At 37.1% G+C, this 20972-nt stretch overlaps 1 protein-coding gene across 2 annotated transcripts in view; it reads left to right on the top strand.

The window, feature by feature from the left end:
* Nek3 (NIMA related kinase 3) overlaps positions 1-20972 on the top strand; it is a 29128-nt gene that overhangs the window by 3655 nt on the left and 4501 nt on the right. For both annotated transcript variants that reach the window (XM_076872371.1, XM_076872372.1), the window contains exons 2-13: positions 529-698; positions 3195-3288; positions 3377-3474; positions 6099-6182; positions 6676-6743; positions 6834-6920; positions 8192-8246; positions 10660-10860; positions 11574-11646; positions 15551-15597; positions 19305-19407; positions 20070-20219. In XM_076872371.1, the coding sequence (XP_076728486.1) occupies positions 582-698; positions 3195-3288; positions 3377-3474; positions 6099-6182; positions 6676-6743; positions 6834-6920; positions 8192-8246; positions 10660-10860; positions 11574-11646; positions 15551-15597; positions 19305-19407; positions 20070-20219 (1177 nt within the window). In that variant the 5' untranslated portion in view covers positions 529-581. The remainder of the gene's footprint in view (positions 1-528; positions 699-3194; positions 3289-3376; positions 3475-6098; positions 6183-6675; positions 6744-6833; positions 6921-8191; positions 8247-10659; positions 10861-11573; positions 11647-15550; positions 15598-19304; positions 19408-20069; positions 20220-20972) is intronic.

The following is a 20972-nucleotide window of genomic DNA, read 5'->3' as shown; positions in this document are numbered from 1 at the left end:
CAGTGCCTCTGGGTTCAATTCCCAGGACTGTTAAAAAAAATGTATATGTATTTTGCCATTAAGATGTTTGCCATTAAGAAAATAAGGCTTCCTAAGGTTACTGCTAATGAAAGAAAGTCACACTGAAAGTGAACATGTAATTTACATAAGAGAATAAGCTATTAAGATTTAACATGGAAATTCTCCTTCCTGCAAAATAGTTAATCAGTTTATACATCAGCTTTGTAAGGGCTTAGTATATTTTACATGTATTATATTATGTATACATATATTTATGTATACATTTACAAATGGAAATTTGTTGCTTTTACATAGGGAAATATATGATTTATATTTAGACAAAAGCAGGAAGGGAAAAGAGCAAATTGTTTTCAGTTCAAAACAATCTTTATGCCAAAATAGAATATTTTGGGGTCCCATGCTCTGATACCCTTCAAAAGGAAGATGTTGCTGTTGGCTTATCACAGTAATTAGAACAACTTTGAATGAATTCAGTAAATTCTCAAATGTTTCTGTTTTTGAATACAGTTTGGGAGAGTCCGTGGTGACCACATGAGTGGAGTCCAGCTGTGGAGCCCAGCATGGATGACTACACCGTCCTGAAAGTGATCGGGGAGGGCTCCTTTGGCAGAGCTCTTTTGGTTCAGCAGAAAAGCAGCAATGAGTTGTTTGCCATTAAGGAAATAAGACTTCCTAAGGTTACTGCTAAAGAAAATAGCTCACGTTGAAAGTGAACATGCAATTTATATAAGAGAATAAGCTATTAAAATTTAACATGGAATTTCTCCTTCCTGCAAAATATATAATCAGTTTATTCATTAGCTTTAATGGGCTTGATATATTTTATGTGGTTCTTAGGAGGCTAGTATAATTAAAAAGGGAGAGAAATAGTCAATGTGTACCATTTATTTTATCTCAGTAAATTAGTTGGTAATAATTTCCAATTTCACATACCTAGCAGTGTAGGAAATCTTTGCCCAAAGCAACTCATGTGAAATACTAATGAAAAAGGACATTAAAAAAAAATACAATAAAGAACAAAGACTTAAAATGAAAACCTTCCATTATCACGGAACCTATTCAGTGCGTCAGTTTTTAGGTCTTGTTTTTCTGTGGACTGTTTATTACCATGTGTCATAGTTGTCCTGAGAAGTAATCCATGCTATAAAGGATTCTTAATAATATTTTGATCAATTCTTTAAAAGATATATTTTAAGATTTGGGGCTGTAACTCAGCAATAAAACACTTTCTAAGCAAGCTCAAGGCCCTGGGTTCAATAATGCCCAGCACTACAAAATAAAAAAAAAACTTTTAACAAAGTTCTTCAAACGTTAGAAGAACTTTCCATGGTATTTTGGATTGTTAATTTGGATGGGGATCATAATCATCTGGAGAGTTTAATAAAACAGATTACTGTGCTCCACCACCAAGTTTCTGGTTCAGTGGACCTGAGTGGGCCTGTGAATTTGCATTTTTTAACATGTCTCCAGTTGGTGCTTATGCTGCTGGTCTAAGAACCCACGGTGCTAAGAAACCCTGAATAGCAATTTCCTTTTTACCCCCTTTTTTATGGTGCGAGGAATGGAACCCAGGGCCTCACACTTGATAGGCAAGTTCTTTCCCACTGAGCTACATTCCTAGCCTCTTTGGCAGTTACTTGATTATAAATTATTCACATTTTCATACTTGTACTGAAAAACCAGCCTCTATCTCAGAGCAAAACCTGTCCAAGGAAGGGACATGACCTTTGTCCTTGGAAAAACCCACAGAGCACTCCTAGGCACATTCCCACCTTGCTAAGTTGTTTATCTACAAATAACAGGAGAGATCTGCTGCACCAGGTGTCCCTGACTCAGTCAGGCTAGGTGGGGACCCATAGCAGTCCCCTAGCAGCCACCAATCAGCATGCGACAGGGAAATACCTGGGATGCCAGATGACCCTCCCAGTAGTTTATGGTGTTGGAAAACCATGTAGTTCAGCACGTACACCCCTCTTAGCTTAAACCAGTCAGTTCAAACGAATACCCCCTTTGTACTGACCAGTCACCCCTAGACAACTTGTTCCCGCCAGTGAATGTGCTAATCATGTTTTAGAGTTGTTATTTGATTTTTCCGCGGTGTATGATGATTTGCTAAAAGAGGCTATGATGTATGTAAAGTCCCTGCCCTCACCAAAGAATGTATAAAAATGCTGCAAACCCTGGGTTCAGGGCCTCTCAGCGTCACCAGTTGCTGTGTGCGCGTGCGGAGGACCCAGCTAGCTCGCAATAAACACCTCTTTGCTGTTTACATCGATCTTGGGTCTCTGGTGGTCTATGGGGGTCCTGAATTCGAGCATAACAGTAGCATAAGTTAGTGATAAATAGTCTTGGAAACGTATTTTGTATGTCAGCTTTGTCCATCCTGCTTGGTTCCCTGCTGGCTAGATTCAGCCGCAGTCCTACCTAAGAAAGGTAAAGGATAGAAAAAGGGAAAGTAGACTTTATGCAGTTTGATGAAATTGTTGGAGAAACAAGCTATTTTGCTTCTCCTAAGGGCCTCCCTGAAGAAGTTCCAATTGAGAGAAACAAAAGCCAGGTGATAAACTTACTTCGATTTAGTTGGCTAGTGAGAGTGTGTAAAATGGGACAGAAGGCAGGAAATATACATATGCAGATTTAGTTAGCCTCTGCTTGCTTGCTGCTCAGTAGAGTGGGAGATTACAACCCTTCAGCTTCCAATTTCTGCATGAAGAAATTGTTTTTAATTTCAGAAGGCCCCCGCCCACCCTGGAATTCATTCTGTTTCAGTAGTCCATTGGCACATTCTTTTTTATGGGCCAGGGGACTGATAAAGAGATGCTTACAGTCAAAATGTAAGCTCTCCAGTTTTCCTTTTAAAGATACGCTATTTGACTGACTCTCCAAGTCAGGTGGTGCTTAGACAGATATTAAAACTAGTAACATTCTATATGTGTAAGGAATAAAATGAAAAAAAAAAAAAAAGAACATTATACAGTAAAGGGTCAGCTCAAGCATGCAAAATAGCCAGTAGCAAATCACCACATATTTGGAGTTCAATAAATTTGAGTAAAAGTGCAGTTTTACAAAATTGCATGTAGCTTTGGAGTATCATGCAAACTATGCTAAATGTTAGTGTAAAGCTATTTTAAAATTTAGTATTAAATTTATGTTTATTTAAAATATTTTCCCAGTCTCTCTCTGGTACACAGAATTCTAGGAAAGAGGCTGTTCTCTTAGCCAAAATGAAACACCCCAATATTGTCGCCTTTAAAGAATCCTTTGAGGGTAAGTATGAATTCCTCTAAATATGTTCATTTCTAAATTTGATCTGTAGCCACTATGGCTTTCCTAAGGAGTCTTATATTTGTTTTAGCTGAAGGACATCTGCATATTGTGATGGAATATTGTGATGGAGGAGATCTAATGCAGAAGATTAAACAGCAGAGAGGAAAGTTGTTTCCTGAAGATATGGTAAGAGATTGATTTACTTAGTTACCCTCATAGTTTGGAAGCAACTTTTCTCATGAATTAAAATGAAAGTATTGATATCTGCGATTACCTGCCTGCCCTGCATTAGTTAGAAATAACTTATTTCTCTATCAGTGTTATTGTTTAGTGTCCTCAGGATGTGGCCGCCTGAAATGTTTTTAAGAAGTAAAATCAATATGGGTTACAAAATACTCAGTATGGATAAAAATTTCATATTTAGGAGAAATTTCAGAATTGCATTACCCATTGAACTTTGTACTTGATACTTACAAATCTTGATCTTTATTGTTCTGAAATTTTAGAAGGCATAATAGATTTATCTCATATTACTAGATCATTAGAAGAATGAAGTCTACCATTTCTGTTTCTTGGGAGATTCTATTCTCAGTCCTTTTCTTCCTAAAGCTCAACATATTCCCTTAAGTCTACAACCTGCTGCTTTTTTAATGGAAAGTTGCTTATGTAGGGATGGAAGGATGTGATCCCTTTCCTCAACCAACAAGAGGGTCAAGGCTGGCACCTCCATAACAAGAGACAAGATAAAAGTATAACAAATTTTTACTTAATCAAGATTTTTATATAACACTGTGTTATGCTCGAATTCGGAATCCCCAAAAGACCACCAGAGACCCAAGATCGATGTAAACAGCAAAGAGGTGTTTATTGCGAGCTAGCTCGGTCCTCCACGCGCGCACACACAGCAACTGGTGATGCTGAGAGGCCCCGAGCCCTGGGTTTGCAGCAGTTTTCTACATTCTTTGGAGAAGGCAGGGACTTCACATACATCATAGCATCTCTTAGCAAATCATCACACACTGCGGGAAAATCAAATAACAACTCTAAAACATGATTAGCACATTCACTGGCGGGAACAAGTTGGGTAAGGGTGATTGGTCAGTACAAAAGGGGTATTCATTTGAACTGATTGGTTTAAGCCAAGAGGGGTGTTCGTGCTGAACTACATGGTTTCTCAACACATTATCAACCACCATAAACTACTGGGAGGGTCATCTGGCATCCCAGGTGTTTCCCTGTCTCATGCTGATTGGTGGCTGCTAGGGGGTTGCTATGGATCCCCACCTAGCCTGACTGAGTCAGGGATACCTGGTGCAGCAGATCTCTCCTGTTATTTGTAGATAAACCACTTAGCAGGGTGGGAATGTGCCTAGGAGTGCTCTGTGGGTTTTTCCAAGGACAAAGGTCATGTTCCTTCCTTGGACAGGTTTTGCTCTGAGGTAGAGGCTGGTTTTTCACCTGGAGCCTTCTAAAATGAAGACCCAAACACCCAGAGTACACTCTCATTTTTATGCTTAGATTCAATGAAGCATGGACGGCCATGTAGAAATGTGACTGGACAAAAGGGTATAACTAAATTGGTGGTAATAGACTATTTCTATTACATAACTATCAAATAATAGTCTAATCCCTTTAGGCCTGTCTGTCTGGTTTTTCTTGGCCTCTCGCTATGGTATTCCTTCCTTCCAGGTGTAGGACAGGAACCCTTCTAGAATGAGGGTGTTTAATCTACTTTCAGACAAGGTAGGTCAGAGAATTTCTTTATTAGCAGCTTTTACATATGGGAGAAGATTAGAATAATATTTCTAGGTTTTATGGCTGGTTTGGGGGAGGAGGAATTTTGGGTTTTGTGGCTGTCTTGGAGGGAAAAGGGGAGCCGGAGAAATAAAAGCAGGAGAAGATCAGAAAGATCTTGTTTTCTGAACCCCTTTCTTTGGTTCAAAGCATTCATCATGCCAAGACAATATACTTTGGGTTATTATGTTCTAACCAATTTGTAACGAATTGGTTAAGGAACATATTTAAGTAAATAGCTTCAATGGGACTTAGTTTTATTTAGATTATAACCATTGAAAGTATATAAATATTCTTCATTTAAAAGTTATATTATTAATATAGGTTCCTATTAACATGGGTTCCATGAAAGGAGGTCAACCATGGCTTTGAGTGGATGAATCTCTATAGCAAAAAGAAAAGAAAAATTAGTTTGACATTTAATCATAGGCCTCCAAAGCACTTGGAAATTCTGGGACTGGGATTTATAAGCAGAAAATGTTGATCTCAATGAATTGTTTGTAACATAATGAAATTATTTAATGTCATCATATTAATATCCTGAAAAAGTAAATGAAAATCCAACATACACAATGATTATACTAGAAAAACTGTAGTGTGTTTGTTTGTGTGTGTGTGGAATTAGGAATTGAGCTAGCACCTTGCACATTCTAGGCAAGTGTTGTACCACTGAGCTATACTCCCAACCAACACATTCATTTCTTAATGATGAACTATATATTTAGATATACATTTAAGAAATACATTTATCTGATTAAATGAGAGAAAAATATGGTAGAAGTTTTATTAAAATAGCTATTTGGATCATATGTAAGGTGATGGAAGATGGGAATCTCAGCTTTTCTGAATTTCTCTAGGTAATACTGAAAGGTAGTTGACCCAAGTAATTTTCATGAGTTCTGTACTCACATGTAAAATTCTGGTCAAGAAAGGCCTAGAGGTGATTCTTGGAATTTTGGGTTAACATGAACCAGTTATTACATTTTTGCAGAGGTTGCATACTTTTTTTCTTACAGATACTTAATTGGTTTACACAAATGTGCCTTGGAGTAAACCATATTCACAAGAAACGTGTGCTACACAGAGATATCAAGTCCAAGGTGAGTAGAATCCATTTCTAGATTTGAAAACAAACAAACAAACAAAAATCCCTATTTCATTATCTTTTTTCTGTCATTCATTTTCTTTTAAGACATATTTAGTTTAGAAATATTTGTCAGCCTAATATTTATTTACTTATATTTAAATTTTTAATTTAAAATTTCCCCCAGCTTTATTAGGGTAAAATTGACAAATAAAATTATATGTATTTATAGTGTACAACATGATGTTTTGATATGTGTAAACATTGTGAAGTGATTAAACCAAGTTTATTAACATATCCATAACCTCATTTGCTTTTGGTTAGAATATTTAAGCTATCAAGAAGGATTCCACTTTAGTCCACTTGGGGGACTCAGGAAGACTTAGCTGTCAGCATTTCTACCCTTAATGTCCATCAGCAATAGGCTTTGAAAGATAGCTTCTCTGAAGAACTCTGCCCTATGTTTGAATGACAGGAAACATAATCTAAGTTCTTTTTTTTCAATGCAGAATGTCTTCCTCACCCAAAATGGAAAAGTGAAATTGGGCGATTTTGGATCTGCACGTCTTCTCTCCAAGTAGGTCTCTATTGTGTTACAGTAGCAATAATCAAAACATCCATTTTCAGGAATACTCTTTAATTGTTCTTTGCCTGTTTATTGTTTTAGTCCCATGGCATTTGCTTGTACATATGTGGGAACACCTTATTATGTGCCTCCAGAAATTTGGGAAAACTTGCCTTATAACAATAAAAGGTAAGTGGTGTACTTATTTGAGGGAAGGGTGACCATTTGGTCACAGGTTTTATAGCCCACAAATGATGCCAGAGTCGGGTGCTACTTGAAAGCAGATGCATGGAATCTAAATAGTACAACCTTTGCATAACATGTGTAAGGCCTCTGTTTGATCCCCAGCACCACAGGGGAAAAAAAAATGAGTAGAAGTTTACTGAATTGGGAACAAAACAGCTCTCAAGGGATTTTTTTTTTTTTTTTTTTTTTTTTTTTTTTTTTTGTGACAATCGGGAAAATGTGAGTATGGGCTAAATTTTAGATAATATCATTAACTTAAGTTTAAATGGCTTGGACATGAAAACAACACCGTGTATATGAGAGGTGTGTCCTTGCTCTTCAAAGATACATATAGACATGTTTAGACATGTTCTGGTATTTAAGTATCTGATATCTACAACCTTTTTTCAAGAAATTGAGATAAACAGAGGAAAGGAATGCTGGACCTAAACATGACAACTGTTCATGATTGGGGACCCCAGGTTACAGCAGGTGGGCATCTGCAACTTTTCTGTAGATTTGCAATTTACCAAAAAATGTTGAGAGAAACCATAGATAGAGAACTAGTTAAAATAAAGAGTATTATAGAGGTATTGGGGATTTAGCTGGCAGGAGAGATGGAGGAAGCTGGAGATGCTTAGTGTGAGGAAGCAGGATAAGGGCCAACTGTAGGGCTCCTCCGATTCTGACGAGCCACTTTGGGGGAGAATGAGTAGTCTTTTCCTCTTCATTTTGGAACACAGTTAAGTCTGTGGGTGGAGAGAGTTCCCGGCAGACACATTTTCAGGTTTTGATAAATAAGACCTTGATCCTTTAGCGCAGTCCCACTGTGCTGAGGAAGAGAGCTGCCCATCAGGAGAAGCCCTCGTGGGCTGGTGCTGCTCACAGGGTGGTCTCCTGGAAGCTGCCCTAGATATCTTCAGGGTCCTTCTAAATGTGATCATTGGAGTCCACAGATGTTCTCTCTTGCTCCTGAATTCCCAAATGCTGCCGCAGTGTATCACTTTGACTTAGAGGCGTGGGTTTGAGGAACAGAGAGCTTTATTGTGAGCGTTACTCTTAGAAAGTTTCTAAGCAGTAGAACAAAATATTTGATCATTTTAATACCTAAGAATTACTTGTGATATTTAGTCTTATTAAAGGTAGGAGAATTTTTCATTTTTTGTTATTAGAAAATGTATATATTTTCATATATATCATAACCCACTTGTTATGTTGTTTCTTTATGCTTCCAGTGACATCTGGTCCTTGGGATGCATTCTGTATGAACTCTGTACCCTTAAGCATCCAGTAAGTATGCTGTACAAAACAAATGGCCGCTTGTTGTCGTGTCTAGATAAGTCCTAAGTAATGTGCCCAGTTCCAGCAGGCAGTTTGCTTCCCTAGGGTGAATTCATTATGGAAAGTTTCATGTTACCTTTGTTATTATCTTTGCCTTCAGTCCCTTTATACTATATTCTAATAAAATGTCAATGTCTAGTTTCTGTAGTTCTATGTATAGTTTTTCTTTCTTCCTCCTCCCTCCCGTCCCCCTTCCCCTCCTCTTCTTCTTCTCTTCCCCATCCCCAAAGGGACATTTTACCACTGAGCTACATCCCTAGCACCCCCCCACACCCCCCACTTTTTTTTTTTTTTTGAGACAGGGTCTTAAGTTGCTGAGACTGACATCAAATTTGTGATTTTCCTGCCTCTCTGTCCCGAGTCACTGGGGTTAGAAGCACATAATAGGGTGCCTAGCTATTTCCTTCTTTTTATTATTTTTTTAACTTACATAAAATTTGCAGTTCTAACCATTTTAAGCATACAATTCAGTGTCATTAATTATAGTCACAATATAGTATAGTTATCACTGTTTGCAAAACTGAAACTCTGTACATTTTAAATCAAACTCTCATGTCTCCCTCAGCTCTTATTAACTTCTACATTCTGTCTCTATGAAGGTGCCTGTTCTAGATAGTTCCTGTAAGTGGAATTATACAGTATCTGTCCTTTTGTGTCTGCTTTATTTCCCTTGGCATAATGTTCTCAAGGAGCTTCCATGTTGTAGCATGTGTGAGGATTCTACTCCTTTTTATGGAGTAGAATTATGTGTATATGTTTTTTTGTTTTGTTTTCTGTTTTTTTCTTCTATGGGTTGTTTATATCTTTTGGCTATTGTGAATAACTCTGGAATGAAATGGGTAAACAGTTATCTGTTAGAATTCAAAATTCCAGATTCTATTTTTTGAGGTATATACTGAAGAGTGGAATTGCAGGTCGTATGATTGTTGTAAGTTTAGTTTTTTGAGGAACCCCCAACCTGTTTCCAGAGTTACTGTACCATTTTAATACTCGTCTTTTTGTAGTTAGGTTTCTCCTATCATAGCACTTCCTAAAAAATGGGAATAGACTTTGCCCTAATATGTATATTTTCTAGATATTTTAAGTAGTAATGTAACGAAAAGAGAAGTTAATAACAAATTAAATAACTTGTTCAGCAGTAGTTTATTACATACAACAGTAGTCATGGAGTTGATCCCTATTAGGTCTTAACATAGAAACAAATTGTTCTTGGGGCACAGATTGAAACTTTTTATAGATGTACTGGAGAGCACATAGAGCTCGGGAGAGTGAGTGGCTGAAAACAACCCATCAGCGCCTCAAGATGAGAGTAACTCAAACTGAAGATATGCACTGTTACCCAGAGGCCACCTTTCTCAAGTACAAATGATTTCCAAAGATGACTGCACAGTGAGAACAACTTGAGGAACCCATAACAATGCTGGTTCCCTGTCCAGGTTAATTGAATTAAAATCTCTGAACATTTCTTGGGCACTAGTGTTTGTTTTTTGTTTGTTTTTTGCAGTGCTGGGATTGAACCCAAGGCCTCACACATGCTATGCAACCACTCTACTAAACTACACCCTTAGACCTTTTATCACATCTTCACTTGTTTTTATTATTATTATTATTATTTTAAAACACTTTCAAGGCAGAATGGCGAATGTTTTTACATAAGCTACAAAGGTTGATATCTAATGTTAGCTCTAATATATTTATTATAATGTATATTGAAAATCTTTTTTTGGTGCTGGGAATGGAACCCGGGGCCTTGGGCATGCTTGGTGAGCACTGTACCACCCCCAATCCCTGAAAACTTTCAAGTGTTATTCTAATATGTCATTTCCTATTCTACTCTGTGACTTGTCAAACTCTGATAGCTGCTTTAATGACTTGAATGGTAAAAAGGATTTTGCAGTGGAAAAAGACAAACCTGGAAATGTTTGAAGTGCTTGTCACTATGAAGTGAGCCAGGGGATTTCTGGGAAGGGATAGGGCAAGTAATATTATTCTTATTATCAAGTCCATTAGTAGCATTTAACTTTTAAAAAGCCATATGTCTGTATCGCTTTGATTTTCATATATAGTACAAATGTGTATGTGCAAGAACTTACAGATTATTATAATAAAGTACCCAAAACAGACACTGATGGAAAACCTTTCTCTAGGTGGGGAAATTTTTTTTTTTCATGTTTACCATTCTACTAAACCATCATTATATTGTAGAATTGTATCTTAAGGCCACCTCTAGGCAGAAACAATGACCAGACAGCAGGTCCATTTATCAAACTAAAATAACTCATATGCATGTGAATTCAATTCATCTGATAGTTTCTATTTTCTTCCCTATATCTACTTTTAAAGTTCAGTTTTTACTCTTCAGTTTCAGGCAAACAGTTGGAAAAGTCTTATCCTCAAAATATGTCAAGGGTCCGTCCGCCCACTGCCATCTCACTATTCCTATGAGCTTCAATACCTTGTCAAGCAGATGTTTAAAAGGAATCCCTCACAGCGCCCGTCAGCTACCACTCTGCTCTCCAGAGGCAGTTTAGCTCGGCTGGTTCAGAAGTGCTTACCCCCTGAGGTAGGATATGGTTTGCTTGACTGAACAGTTTTCAAGTGAATGGTGAAATGGTTTTGTTTTCTTTTAAACAATTACTTGCCTGTAAAAATTCAAATAATTCAAAAGTATATTAAAAATATAAGATTTTCTTTCCCTCTTCTTCTCCCTCCCAGAATGCTATTCCCAAAGAATAGTCACAGTTATAGTTTACATATCCTTCCAGATCTTTTTCTAGACACATGTAAATATCTATATTTGTCTATCTTAATTATATGTACTTTAATTTTTTAAATTTTAATTTTATATTTTTTGGTACTGGGGAATCAAATCTAGGACTTTGGGTGTGCTAAGCACATGCTCTACCACTGATCTGTGCACTCAACCACTGTTATATGTACTCTTAAATGGCATTTTTTTTTTTTACTTTTAAATATTCTTGTGCTGAAGCATGTTAATGATTAAATAACAATAACAGGTTGGGCACAGTGACACACACCTGTAATCCTAGCTACTCAGGAGTGAAGGCATGAGGATCTTAAGTTTGAGGCCATACTCTGCAACTTAGTGAAATTCTGTCTCAAAATAAAATTTAAGAATTTTATGGGTTTGTAGCTGAGTTCAGTACCCAGTACCAAAAAAGAAAAGGAAGAAAAAGTAGAAAAAGGAATGACACGATGGCAGTGTCTAAAGAAAAGTATCTTTCAGATCTTTAAATTCTCAACTTTAAATTTCAGATCATCAGCAAATATGGAGAACAAATATTAGATGAAACCAAAATGTGTAAGCATAATACACCGAGAAAAAATGGTAAGGATTTTGGGAAAGTTATTTTTATTATTTTTTAAATTTTTCTTTCTTTCTTTCTTTTTTTTTTTAGTTGTAGATGGACACAATACTTTTATTTTATTCATTTATTTTTATGTGGTGCTGAGGATCAAACCCACCGCCTCACACATGCCAGGCAAGCACTTTACCACTGAGCTATAACTGCAGCCCCTGGAAAAGTTATTTTTAAGTACTCTTAAAAATATAGTAAAAAGGGAAAATAAAAATGTAATTTTCATGCTATTAGAAATAATTGACAAAGATATTCCTCAAATCAAAACTTACTTTTTGCTACTTCAGACATAATTCACCACTGAATCTTATACTGGTCTTTAATTTTCCAGGGATTAAAAAAAAAGTTTACTTGGTTTAGTTTAGTGATGGAAATATTATTGTCTGTTTCATTATTAGTATCTTATTTACCCTGGCTTAGGGTGGTGTGGAAGGCTATGGGTCAGGCAGAAGGTCTCTGCCTTCTGAAAATATGATGCTAATCTTATAGGAAAAGGTGTCCTCAAGTTTCTAAAGGACCATCATGTAAAGGGACTTTTCAGAAGAAGAGCCTTTTGTGCTGTAAACTGTGACCTTGGGTGGTAGTGATGTTGGTGTAGGTTTATCAGTGGTAACAAATGCCAGGGGCAGTTGGATGGTGGGGTAGAGGGGGTGGTGCATGTGTGGGAACAAGAGGGATGTATACTTCCCACTCCGTTTTGTTGTGAACTTAAAACTGCTCTAAAAAAATGTATTAATTGAAAATAATAAATAAAACCTAGAGCCTTTTCAAAAATTAGGAACCATCCACATAGTGGCTGCATAAAATGTTCATACATCTATGATTATCCTGAGCAAGTATCTGATAGAATTTATTGTCCCTTTGGAACTTATCATCTCCAAAGTTTTTCAAAGCAATTTTTATTCCTTTTCATTTATCATCAGTGACTTCCTTCTGAAGAAGTCCAACAGAGATAATAGATATGAAGAGAGAATAGAATAGAGTAAGAGAGAAGAGTTAAGGAGTGTAGATCACCCCCCTGGTGGACATTCTGTGCAACCCTCCTCCAGCCATGGGCCTTTTTTTTTTTAATCAGGTTTTTGTTGTTTTTTGACAAGGGATTGAACCCTAGGGTACTTAACCCTAAGCCACACCCCCAGCCCTTTTTATTTTTAATTTTGAGACACCAGCTAACTAAGTTTCTTAGGACCTCGCCAAGTTGCTGAGGCTTGCTTTGAACTTGCAATCCTTGTAGTCCCTGGGATTACAGGCATGTGCCACTGTGCCCAGATTGTACATGCTGCAGAAGAACCATTTGAAAACTGTTTTGTTTTTGTGGTACCTGGGATTGAATCCAGAGCTCTGAGCATGCTAAAAAAATGCTCTGTCTTCACTGAGCCACATACCCAGCACCCAAAACAGTTCTGTTTTCTGAAAGTTAGCTTTTAAATGTTTTGGAAGGATGTTATGAGGATATAGAGGAAAATCCAATCCATTTTCTCACTACATACTCATAACCTAGATCATTTCTGCATTCCCAAATTGTGTAGAGCTTTCTCCTCCCACCTGCAAGCAAACAATCAATCCTGCAGCAGACACCAGCTGAGTGTCCTCTAATTCCGTTCAATTCTGATATTGTCCACCTGTCATTTCCCACAGGTTGTCTACCTGTCATTTCTCAGTCCCCCAAATTGACCCTGCTTTAGACATTGGTACCAAGTATGAGCCTCTGGGACTTCTGATCAACTGACTACAAATTGGGGTTCCCATGGCCCCTTCTTTAGGCTTGATTAATTTGCTGCCATGCCTTACAGAACTCAGGGGAAAATATTTAGGTTTAGCACTTTGTTATAAAAGAATATTTTAAAATATTCTCATAAAGATCCAGATGAAGAGAAACACAGGCAGTGTCTGGAAGACCTTGAGGCACAGGAGATTCTGTATCCATGGAGTTGGGTGCATCCTCCAGGCATGGGGGTGAGTTTTCTACCTTCCTGTGAGCCTCCAGTTGTTCAGCTCTCTAGACGCTCTCCCAACCCTGTCCTTTTGGGGGTTTCTAGAGACTTCATTGTATAAATAAGGTAGAAACCTGGGCAACTGTGTCAAAATGCAATTGGATAAAAGAAGTATGATCTAATGCCATTTGGCTGAGTGGGGGCACTCAGCTGGGCCTGTCCATATTCTTCTTGGCCTCTCTATGCACATTCCTTCTTCCTGGGTGTGAGGCAAAACCCCTTCTGAAATGGGGGTCTGGCTTTTTTATTTATTTCGTTTGGTATTGGGGATTTAAACCATGGACACTTTACCACTGGGCTACATCCCCCACCTTTTTATTTTTATCTTGAGAAAGGGCTTTGCTAAGTTGCTGAGGCTGACCTTGAACTTGAGATCCTTCTGTCTCAGCCTCCCAAGTGGCTAGGATTTCAGGTACATGCCACCATACCTCACTGAATGAAGGTCTTATGATATAACTATCAGCAAGAAAGATCAGAGAATTTCTTTATGATCAGCTCTAAGATAGAAAGGAAAATTAGAGTATATTTTAAATTTCTATGACTCACCTTGGGGAAGAGAAATTCTAGTTTCTAAGGCCTGCCTTGGGGAGAAATAGGAGCAGAGAAAAGGAACCCAGGAAAAAATCAGAGAGAGATTTTGCTTTCAGAGGCCTGAAGTACTCCAACATTACCATCCTTCTTGAGGAAGCAAGAAAAAAAAAAAAAAAGCTAAATACTTTAACAGAAGATATAGTTATTGTTCTAGCTGTTTAGGAAATAATACAAGCCATGGGAGTTGTGAGCCAGGAACCATGGACAAAAATCAAAATATGTAAATCATAATATCACAGACACAAACCCTGAAGTCTTATAATTGAACCTTTTCTCCATTACTGAAGAGTACCAGTTACCTATGTTTTACCAGTTTGCTTTGGTGTTAATTTTACTTTCAGTATTATTTTGTAGCTTTTGTTCACATCCCAGGATAGTGGAAAATACTGGGTAAGAAAAAACAGATGAAGAAGTTGTTTGGAAAAGTGTAGTTTTCACAATTCCTCAAAAAAGAGGAATAAAGGGATTCGGAGATGTGTCACCATAATGAGACCATCTGTCCGTGCCATTTCTGTAGGTAGTGAGGCCTGAACAATGAGATGGAATGTAAGGGCAGGTGATCAAGGGGAACGGGCTCATTCTTGTGTTCTCAGTGCCTGTCATCATAGATGTTCAATAGCAATTTTTAAAATGTTGAGTGGGGGCTGGGGATGTGGCTCAAGTGGTAGCATGCTCTCCTGGCATGCGTGCGGCCCGGGTTCAATCCTCAGCACCACATACAAACAAAGATATGTGTCCGCCGAAAACTAAAAAATAGATATTAATAAATAAATAAATAAATAAATAGAATGTTGAGTGAATTAGGTACGTGAATTGCTGGAGAAAAATAAACCAGGAGCTGTCCCTACCAAAGACGTCGGTTGCCAGAGTTCTTCCTGACTTCTGCTTTTTCCCTTGAGAGTGAATAAAGCATCTCATTTCTTGTTATGGGTACCTGTTTCACCTGCCACTCTCAAGAATACAGACTCCATTATGTGGCATGTGCAAAGGAGGATGATGACCTTCAAGTGTGCAGAGTATATTACCTCTTCCTGCAGAAATGAATAGGCATAAGTGAATAGTGAAATCTCTTAACTTCGAGATTTTCATGATATTAGGAATAAAATAGCAGAAACCTTCTTTAAACAATCGAGGTGAGTTACCAGAGAATTGAAGGTTGTTTCCCTGTTGAGGCTAATGCTTTGGCTGTTTGATTTTAAAACCCTCATTTTTCTCAAACTTCATGCAGGAAACTTAATATGATAAGCCTTTTGTGCTTTCTTTCTATCTTCTTTTTCTTTTTAACTAGATCTTAGCAGAATCATGATAGCTTTGGGAAGTGAAACGAACGTGATGGTAAGTGCTTCAAAATTAAATGTATGTGGGGGCTGGGGATGTAGTTCAGTGGCCTAGCATGTGCGAGGCCCTGGGTTCAATCCCCAGAACTGTAAAAACAGAAAAAAATTCAATTTATGAAATATCCATTGGATATTTGGAAGACTATGACCTCCAGTTAGGCAGTTCTTTATCTTTTGGCATGTGAAATAACGGGTAGCTGTCATCCTGCATTTAGATCATCATTTATTTTGTTTGTTTTTCCAGTTTTAATTACTAATGACAGGGGTTTCAATATAGACGTGAAGGCAGAATTTTACCCTGCCTTCAATAATAATGAAAATATATTTCAGCCTATCATTTTTAATTGTGGTTTTATTGTTTATATACATTTATGCATTTATAACTTTGTACAACATAAACATATATAAATACAAATGTACACAATACAAATATACATAAATATATGTTTATGTTGTACAAATTTATGAATGCAATTTAAGCTACTGAATTCTACACTTAAAATTTGCTGAAATGACAAATTTTACAATATTCAATGTTATTCATAATATTGTACAACCATTATCACCACTTCTAAAACTTTTCATCACCCTAAACGACACTCTGTCTCTTCAATACTAACTTCCCTTTCCCCTCACTCCAACCTCAATCCTGCCCCTGGTGACCCCTGAAATCAACTCTTTGTTTCTATGAATCTGCCAACTCTAGATGACTCACATAGGTGGGATCATACAGGATTTGTCCTCTTGTGTCTGGCTTCTTTACATGACATTTTCTGTGGTCATCTGTGTCATAACATGTACCAGAACTTCATTTCCTTTTATAGCTGAATAGCACTTAGATCACTATTTTGATCTTGACACTTTTTCTGTTCAAAAATTTGCAGTGCCTCTCTGTCATCCCAGAAAATCAAATTAGCATTTTTCATCTGGGCATTCAAGGTCCTGCTCATCTTGTTCAGTCCATCTTATCCAGCCCCAGGCAGTTGTGACACTCTTTACACTAAAGATGTAATAAAATTGTGAATCGTAGTAGCTGATCCACTTTCCATGTTATCATACCCATCTTAGCAAATTGTGTGCTATTGGTGATTTTTTTTCTTTCTTCAATATTATAATTAACCTCCTAATTCAAAAAGGAAAAATATATTCTGACAACATATTTTCCTAATTATGGGATGTACTAGTAATTAAACTTGTAGATTTTTTTAATGAACCCCAGGTTGTAAATAGTGTCCCATTCTTATGTTGCAACAAATGGAATATATCCTGCGGCTGTCCTTTTAAAAATCTTTTCATGGTAATTTTTTTTCTTGAGTTTTATTGAAGCATAATGTACATGCAATAAAATTTACCTAATTTTAGTGTATAGTTTAATGAATTTTTAAATTTTATTTATACAGTGATATGGACACCATCACGCTCAAGATATAAAAGTTGTATCCCCTTGAAAAGTTTTTGAATCCTTTTGCAGATGATCCCAAATTCTGCCCAAGCAACCACTTCTGCAATTTTAATAGTCAAATGTAATTTAACAACTGGGGCATGTTCTGAGAAATGTGTCCCTAGGGAACTTCAACATTGTACAAACATCAGAGAGTGTACTTACAATGTCACTAAGTGATACATCTTAGGGGATCACTGTTGCCTATGCAGCCCATTGTTGACTGAAGCATCACTGTGGATCATGTGACTGTACCAGCTACAGTGGACACATCAGTGTGGGTCTGCAAAATGAAAAAGGCACGGCATGTAAACAAAATGGCAGAATGGCCAGAAAGCTAGTTAGGTAATGAGAGACTTGAGGTATAATGAGAGTGACCTGTAGGCCAGCTCTGGGCAGTGCCGAGTGGCCCCAGGCAGAAATTTGACGCTGCTATAGGAGCTGAGCGCAGTGATTCACGATGGGGAGAAAGATTGGACTCTTTAGGGGGCAGTTAATATCTGCCCCTCCCCAATTTAATTTGATCTTTTGCTTCTCTGGGATTCCAGTGTGTTTAGGAGGTGGGCTTTAAAATCAGTGCTAAGATGTTTGTGTCCCCTAGATGTGTGGGAAGAGAAGTCTGAGCACCAGCCATTGCATAAGAAGAAGAAAGCTCAATGTGCCAGCCAAGCCCTATTGTTTATTTAGTCATTCAAAAAATAATTGAGAATCTGGATGGGTGTGGTGGTGCATGCCTATAATCCCAGTGGCTTGGGAGACTGAGACAGGAGGATCACGAGTTAAAAGCTAGCCTCAGCAATGATAAGGGACTGAGCAACTCAACCTTGTCTCTAAATACAATACAAAAATAGGGCTGGGGATGTGGGTCAGTGGTTGAGTGCCCCTGAGTGCAATCCTGAATAATAATAATAATAATAATAATAATAATAATAATAAATCGTCTGTGGGTCTGGAATGTCTAGGCACTGCATATGTATTTCTCCTCAAAAAATATGAAGACCTAGAAAAGGCTAGATAGTATTTTACTAGACTCCATGAAATCTAGGGGTGAGATAATTTGGAAATATATTGATTTAAGTGGGTATATTTTGACCATATATAGTAGAGGCTCAGAAAGGAGTGATGTCTTTCCTCACCTGTCATAAGGGTCACAGCCAGCACCCTTCTAACAAAAGACAGGTTAACAAGAAAAGGATAACAAATTTAATCAAAGTTTTATGTGACATGAGAGCCTTCAGAGTGAAGAGTCAAACACCCAGGGTGACTATCCATTTTTAGCTTACGTTTGATGAAGCTCAGACATCCATGTAGAAATGCGATTGGACAAAAAGGGTCTGACCATTATAATAGGAATACACTGAAGGGGAAATCCAGTGAAGCCTGTCCATTAACATTATTCTTGACCTTTGGTTGTAGGCCTTTGGTTATACTTCCCCCAGGTATGAGACAGGACCCCTCAGGAATGAGGGGTTATTGGACAAGGTAGATCAGAGAAAGGATATTTCTTTATGGCTAGCTCCAAGACAGAAAGATGGGGAAGGTCAGAGTAATAGATTTAGGATTATGGCTTGCTTTGTGGAAAGGGACTTCCAGTTTCTGTGACCCATTGTGCAGAAGAATAATTCTGGGTTCTAAAAATTGCTTTAAGAGGAAAGGAATGATGAGAGACATTGGTTCTGAGGCTGTTCCTGGAGTCTTCCAGTGCCTTTTTCCAAAGTACTCAGTGTTCCAGGGTGCCATACTTCAGGGCATTGTTTTCTGAGCCCCAAATCTATTAATTCTGTAAAATATCTTCATTTTAATAATACATCAAGGGCTGGGGATATAGCTCAGGTGGTAGAGTGTTTGCCTTGCATGCACAAGGCCCTGGGTTCAATTCTTAGCATCAAAAAAAAAAAAAAAAAGTACATCAAGCCCAGGACAGCAGACTACATTGAAATTTTTTTCATTATCCTTTTTTTAAGTATTTTTTTAGTTGTCAATGAACCTTTTATTTATTTATATGCAATGCTGAGAATCAAACCCCATGCCTCATGCATGCTAGGCAAGTGGTCTACCACTGAGCTACAGCCCCAGCCCTCATTTTTATTTTCCTCAATAAAAATAGCTGGGACTACAGGCCTGCACCAATACACCCAGCTTTCATGGTTTTTGATTTGTTAAATTTTGATTATATCGAAAACACCTGACATTGTGTATTCGTTTACTCTTTCATAGCCATTCAAGCATTGTTTAATGAATATTTTTAAATTCTTCTTTTAAAGCAAGAGGAAAACAAAGGTAGAAAGTATAACCATCCCAATTTAGAAAACACGAATACAAATTTGGGTGAAAGTGCGTTAAGGAGAGTAACCAGAGAGAAAAAAGGTAAGTTATTCAAATTGTAATCATTACTTATATGGGCAGTTGGAAATATAGAAGGGATGCCAATTTTCATGTTTGTAGGTCTTAGGTATCACTAGCAAGTATACAGACAGATATTTATTTGCTCACTCAGTAATTAATGTTACAGGACTATGTTACTTACCCATCCCCATCCCCCCCCCAAAAAAAAAACAAAAGGAGAGAGATTAAGAGCTGGGTGTGAAGTTCAGTGTTAGAGTGTATTCTTAGCAAGCTTGGGCCCTGGGTTCAATCCCTAGCACTGAAAAAAAAAAAAAAAAAACCAACAGTATTTATCACTCAGAGCCATTAGGAAAATTGATATTTGTCCATCATAAAAAATATAACAAGCTGTTCAAGTTCTTTTAGGGCTTTATTCTTGTATACCATGTAATGTGTAATTCTCTGCATATTATTTTTTAAATTCATTTTACTTTAGTGATTTATTTTGAGTTGATCCATCATTTGGATTATTTCTTTTCTGCATTTTTATTTTCATTTACTTTGCTCCTTAAGACTTGAAATAACACTGTTGCTAGATCTGAGTTTGAAAAAGAAAAGAAATATTTCTGCATTATTAGGGTACATGTGCAGATGTAGATGAATAAATAATATAATATGCTTGGCACTCCTTTTTTGCATTTTAGAATCAGGTAATCTGTCAGTCCACTCCATGAAAGGCAGTTCACCAAGTCCTCAGAGGCGGCAGTGGGAGAAAAATGTACCCAGCACAACTCTTAGAGCTTTGGAAAATGCACCCATACTCACCTCCAGTTTAACTGCAGAGGATGATAGAGGTTAGTGCTGTCATCATCCCTTGATATTTATGGGGGATTGGTTCCAGGGACCAAAATTCACAAATACGCAAGTCCCGTATATAAAATGGCATAGTACTTGCATATAACCTACACATACCCTCCTATATACTTCACATAATCTCTAAGTGACTTACAATACTTATTATATGTAAATATAATACCTAATACAAGATAAGTTGTCGTATGGTATTATTTAGGGAAAATGACATGAAAAAAGTCTACATGTTTAGTGAAGACTTAATTTTTAAAATTTTTATTTGTTCTTTTTAGTTATATATGACATTAGAATCTATTTTGATATATTTATACAAGCATGGAATACATCTAATTATAATTAGAATCCCAGTCCAAACTGAATTTTTCAAAAAATATTTTTGAAGCTAGCACTTAAAAAAAAGTGGTTATCTGTCAGAGCTATTAGGAAAAACGGTATTTGCTTGCTGTCCACCATAAAAAGCATAACAAACTGTATGTAAATAAGTTCTCTTGGTGCTTGCTGCATTCTTGTACATTGTGTAATGTGTAACTGTGCATATTATTTTTAAAAATTCAGATACAGAAAACCAACTGTAGTCAGATTGAATAGTATTATTTATTATAGAACAATTTCTAGCAGTTATTCACTGTGTTACCATTTTATGTCCATTTATGAAGAATATTTGGCATCCCATATCAAAGTGCTACTCATATAGTCGAGTGAAATTTTAGCTAAGAGTCAAATACAATTAACTG

This window comes from Callospermophilus lateralis, chromosome 12 (assembly GCF_048772815.1).
Source record: "Callospermophilus lateralis isolate mCalLat2 chromosome 12, mCalLat2.hap1, whole genome shotgun sequence".
Classification (NCBI taxonomy): Eukaryota; Metazoa; Chordata; class Mammalia; order Rodentia; family Sciuridae; genus Callospermophilus; species Callospermophilus lateralis.
Note: the sequence above shows the minus strand (reverse complement) of the source record. Positions and strands in the feature narration are given on the sequence as shown.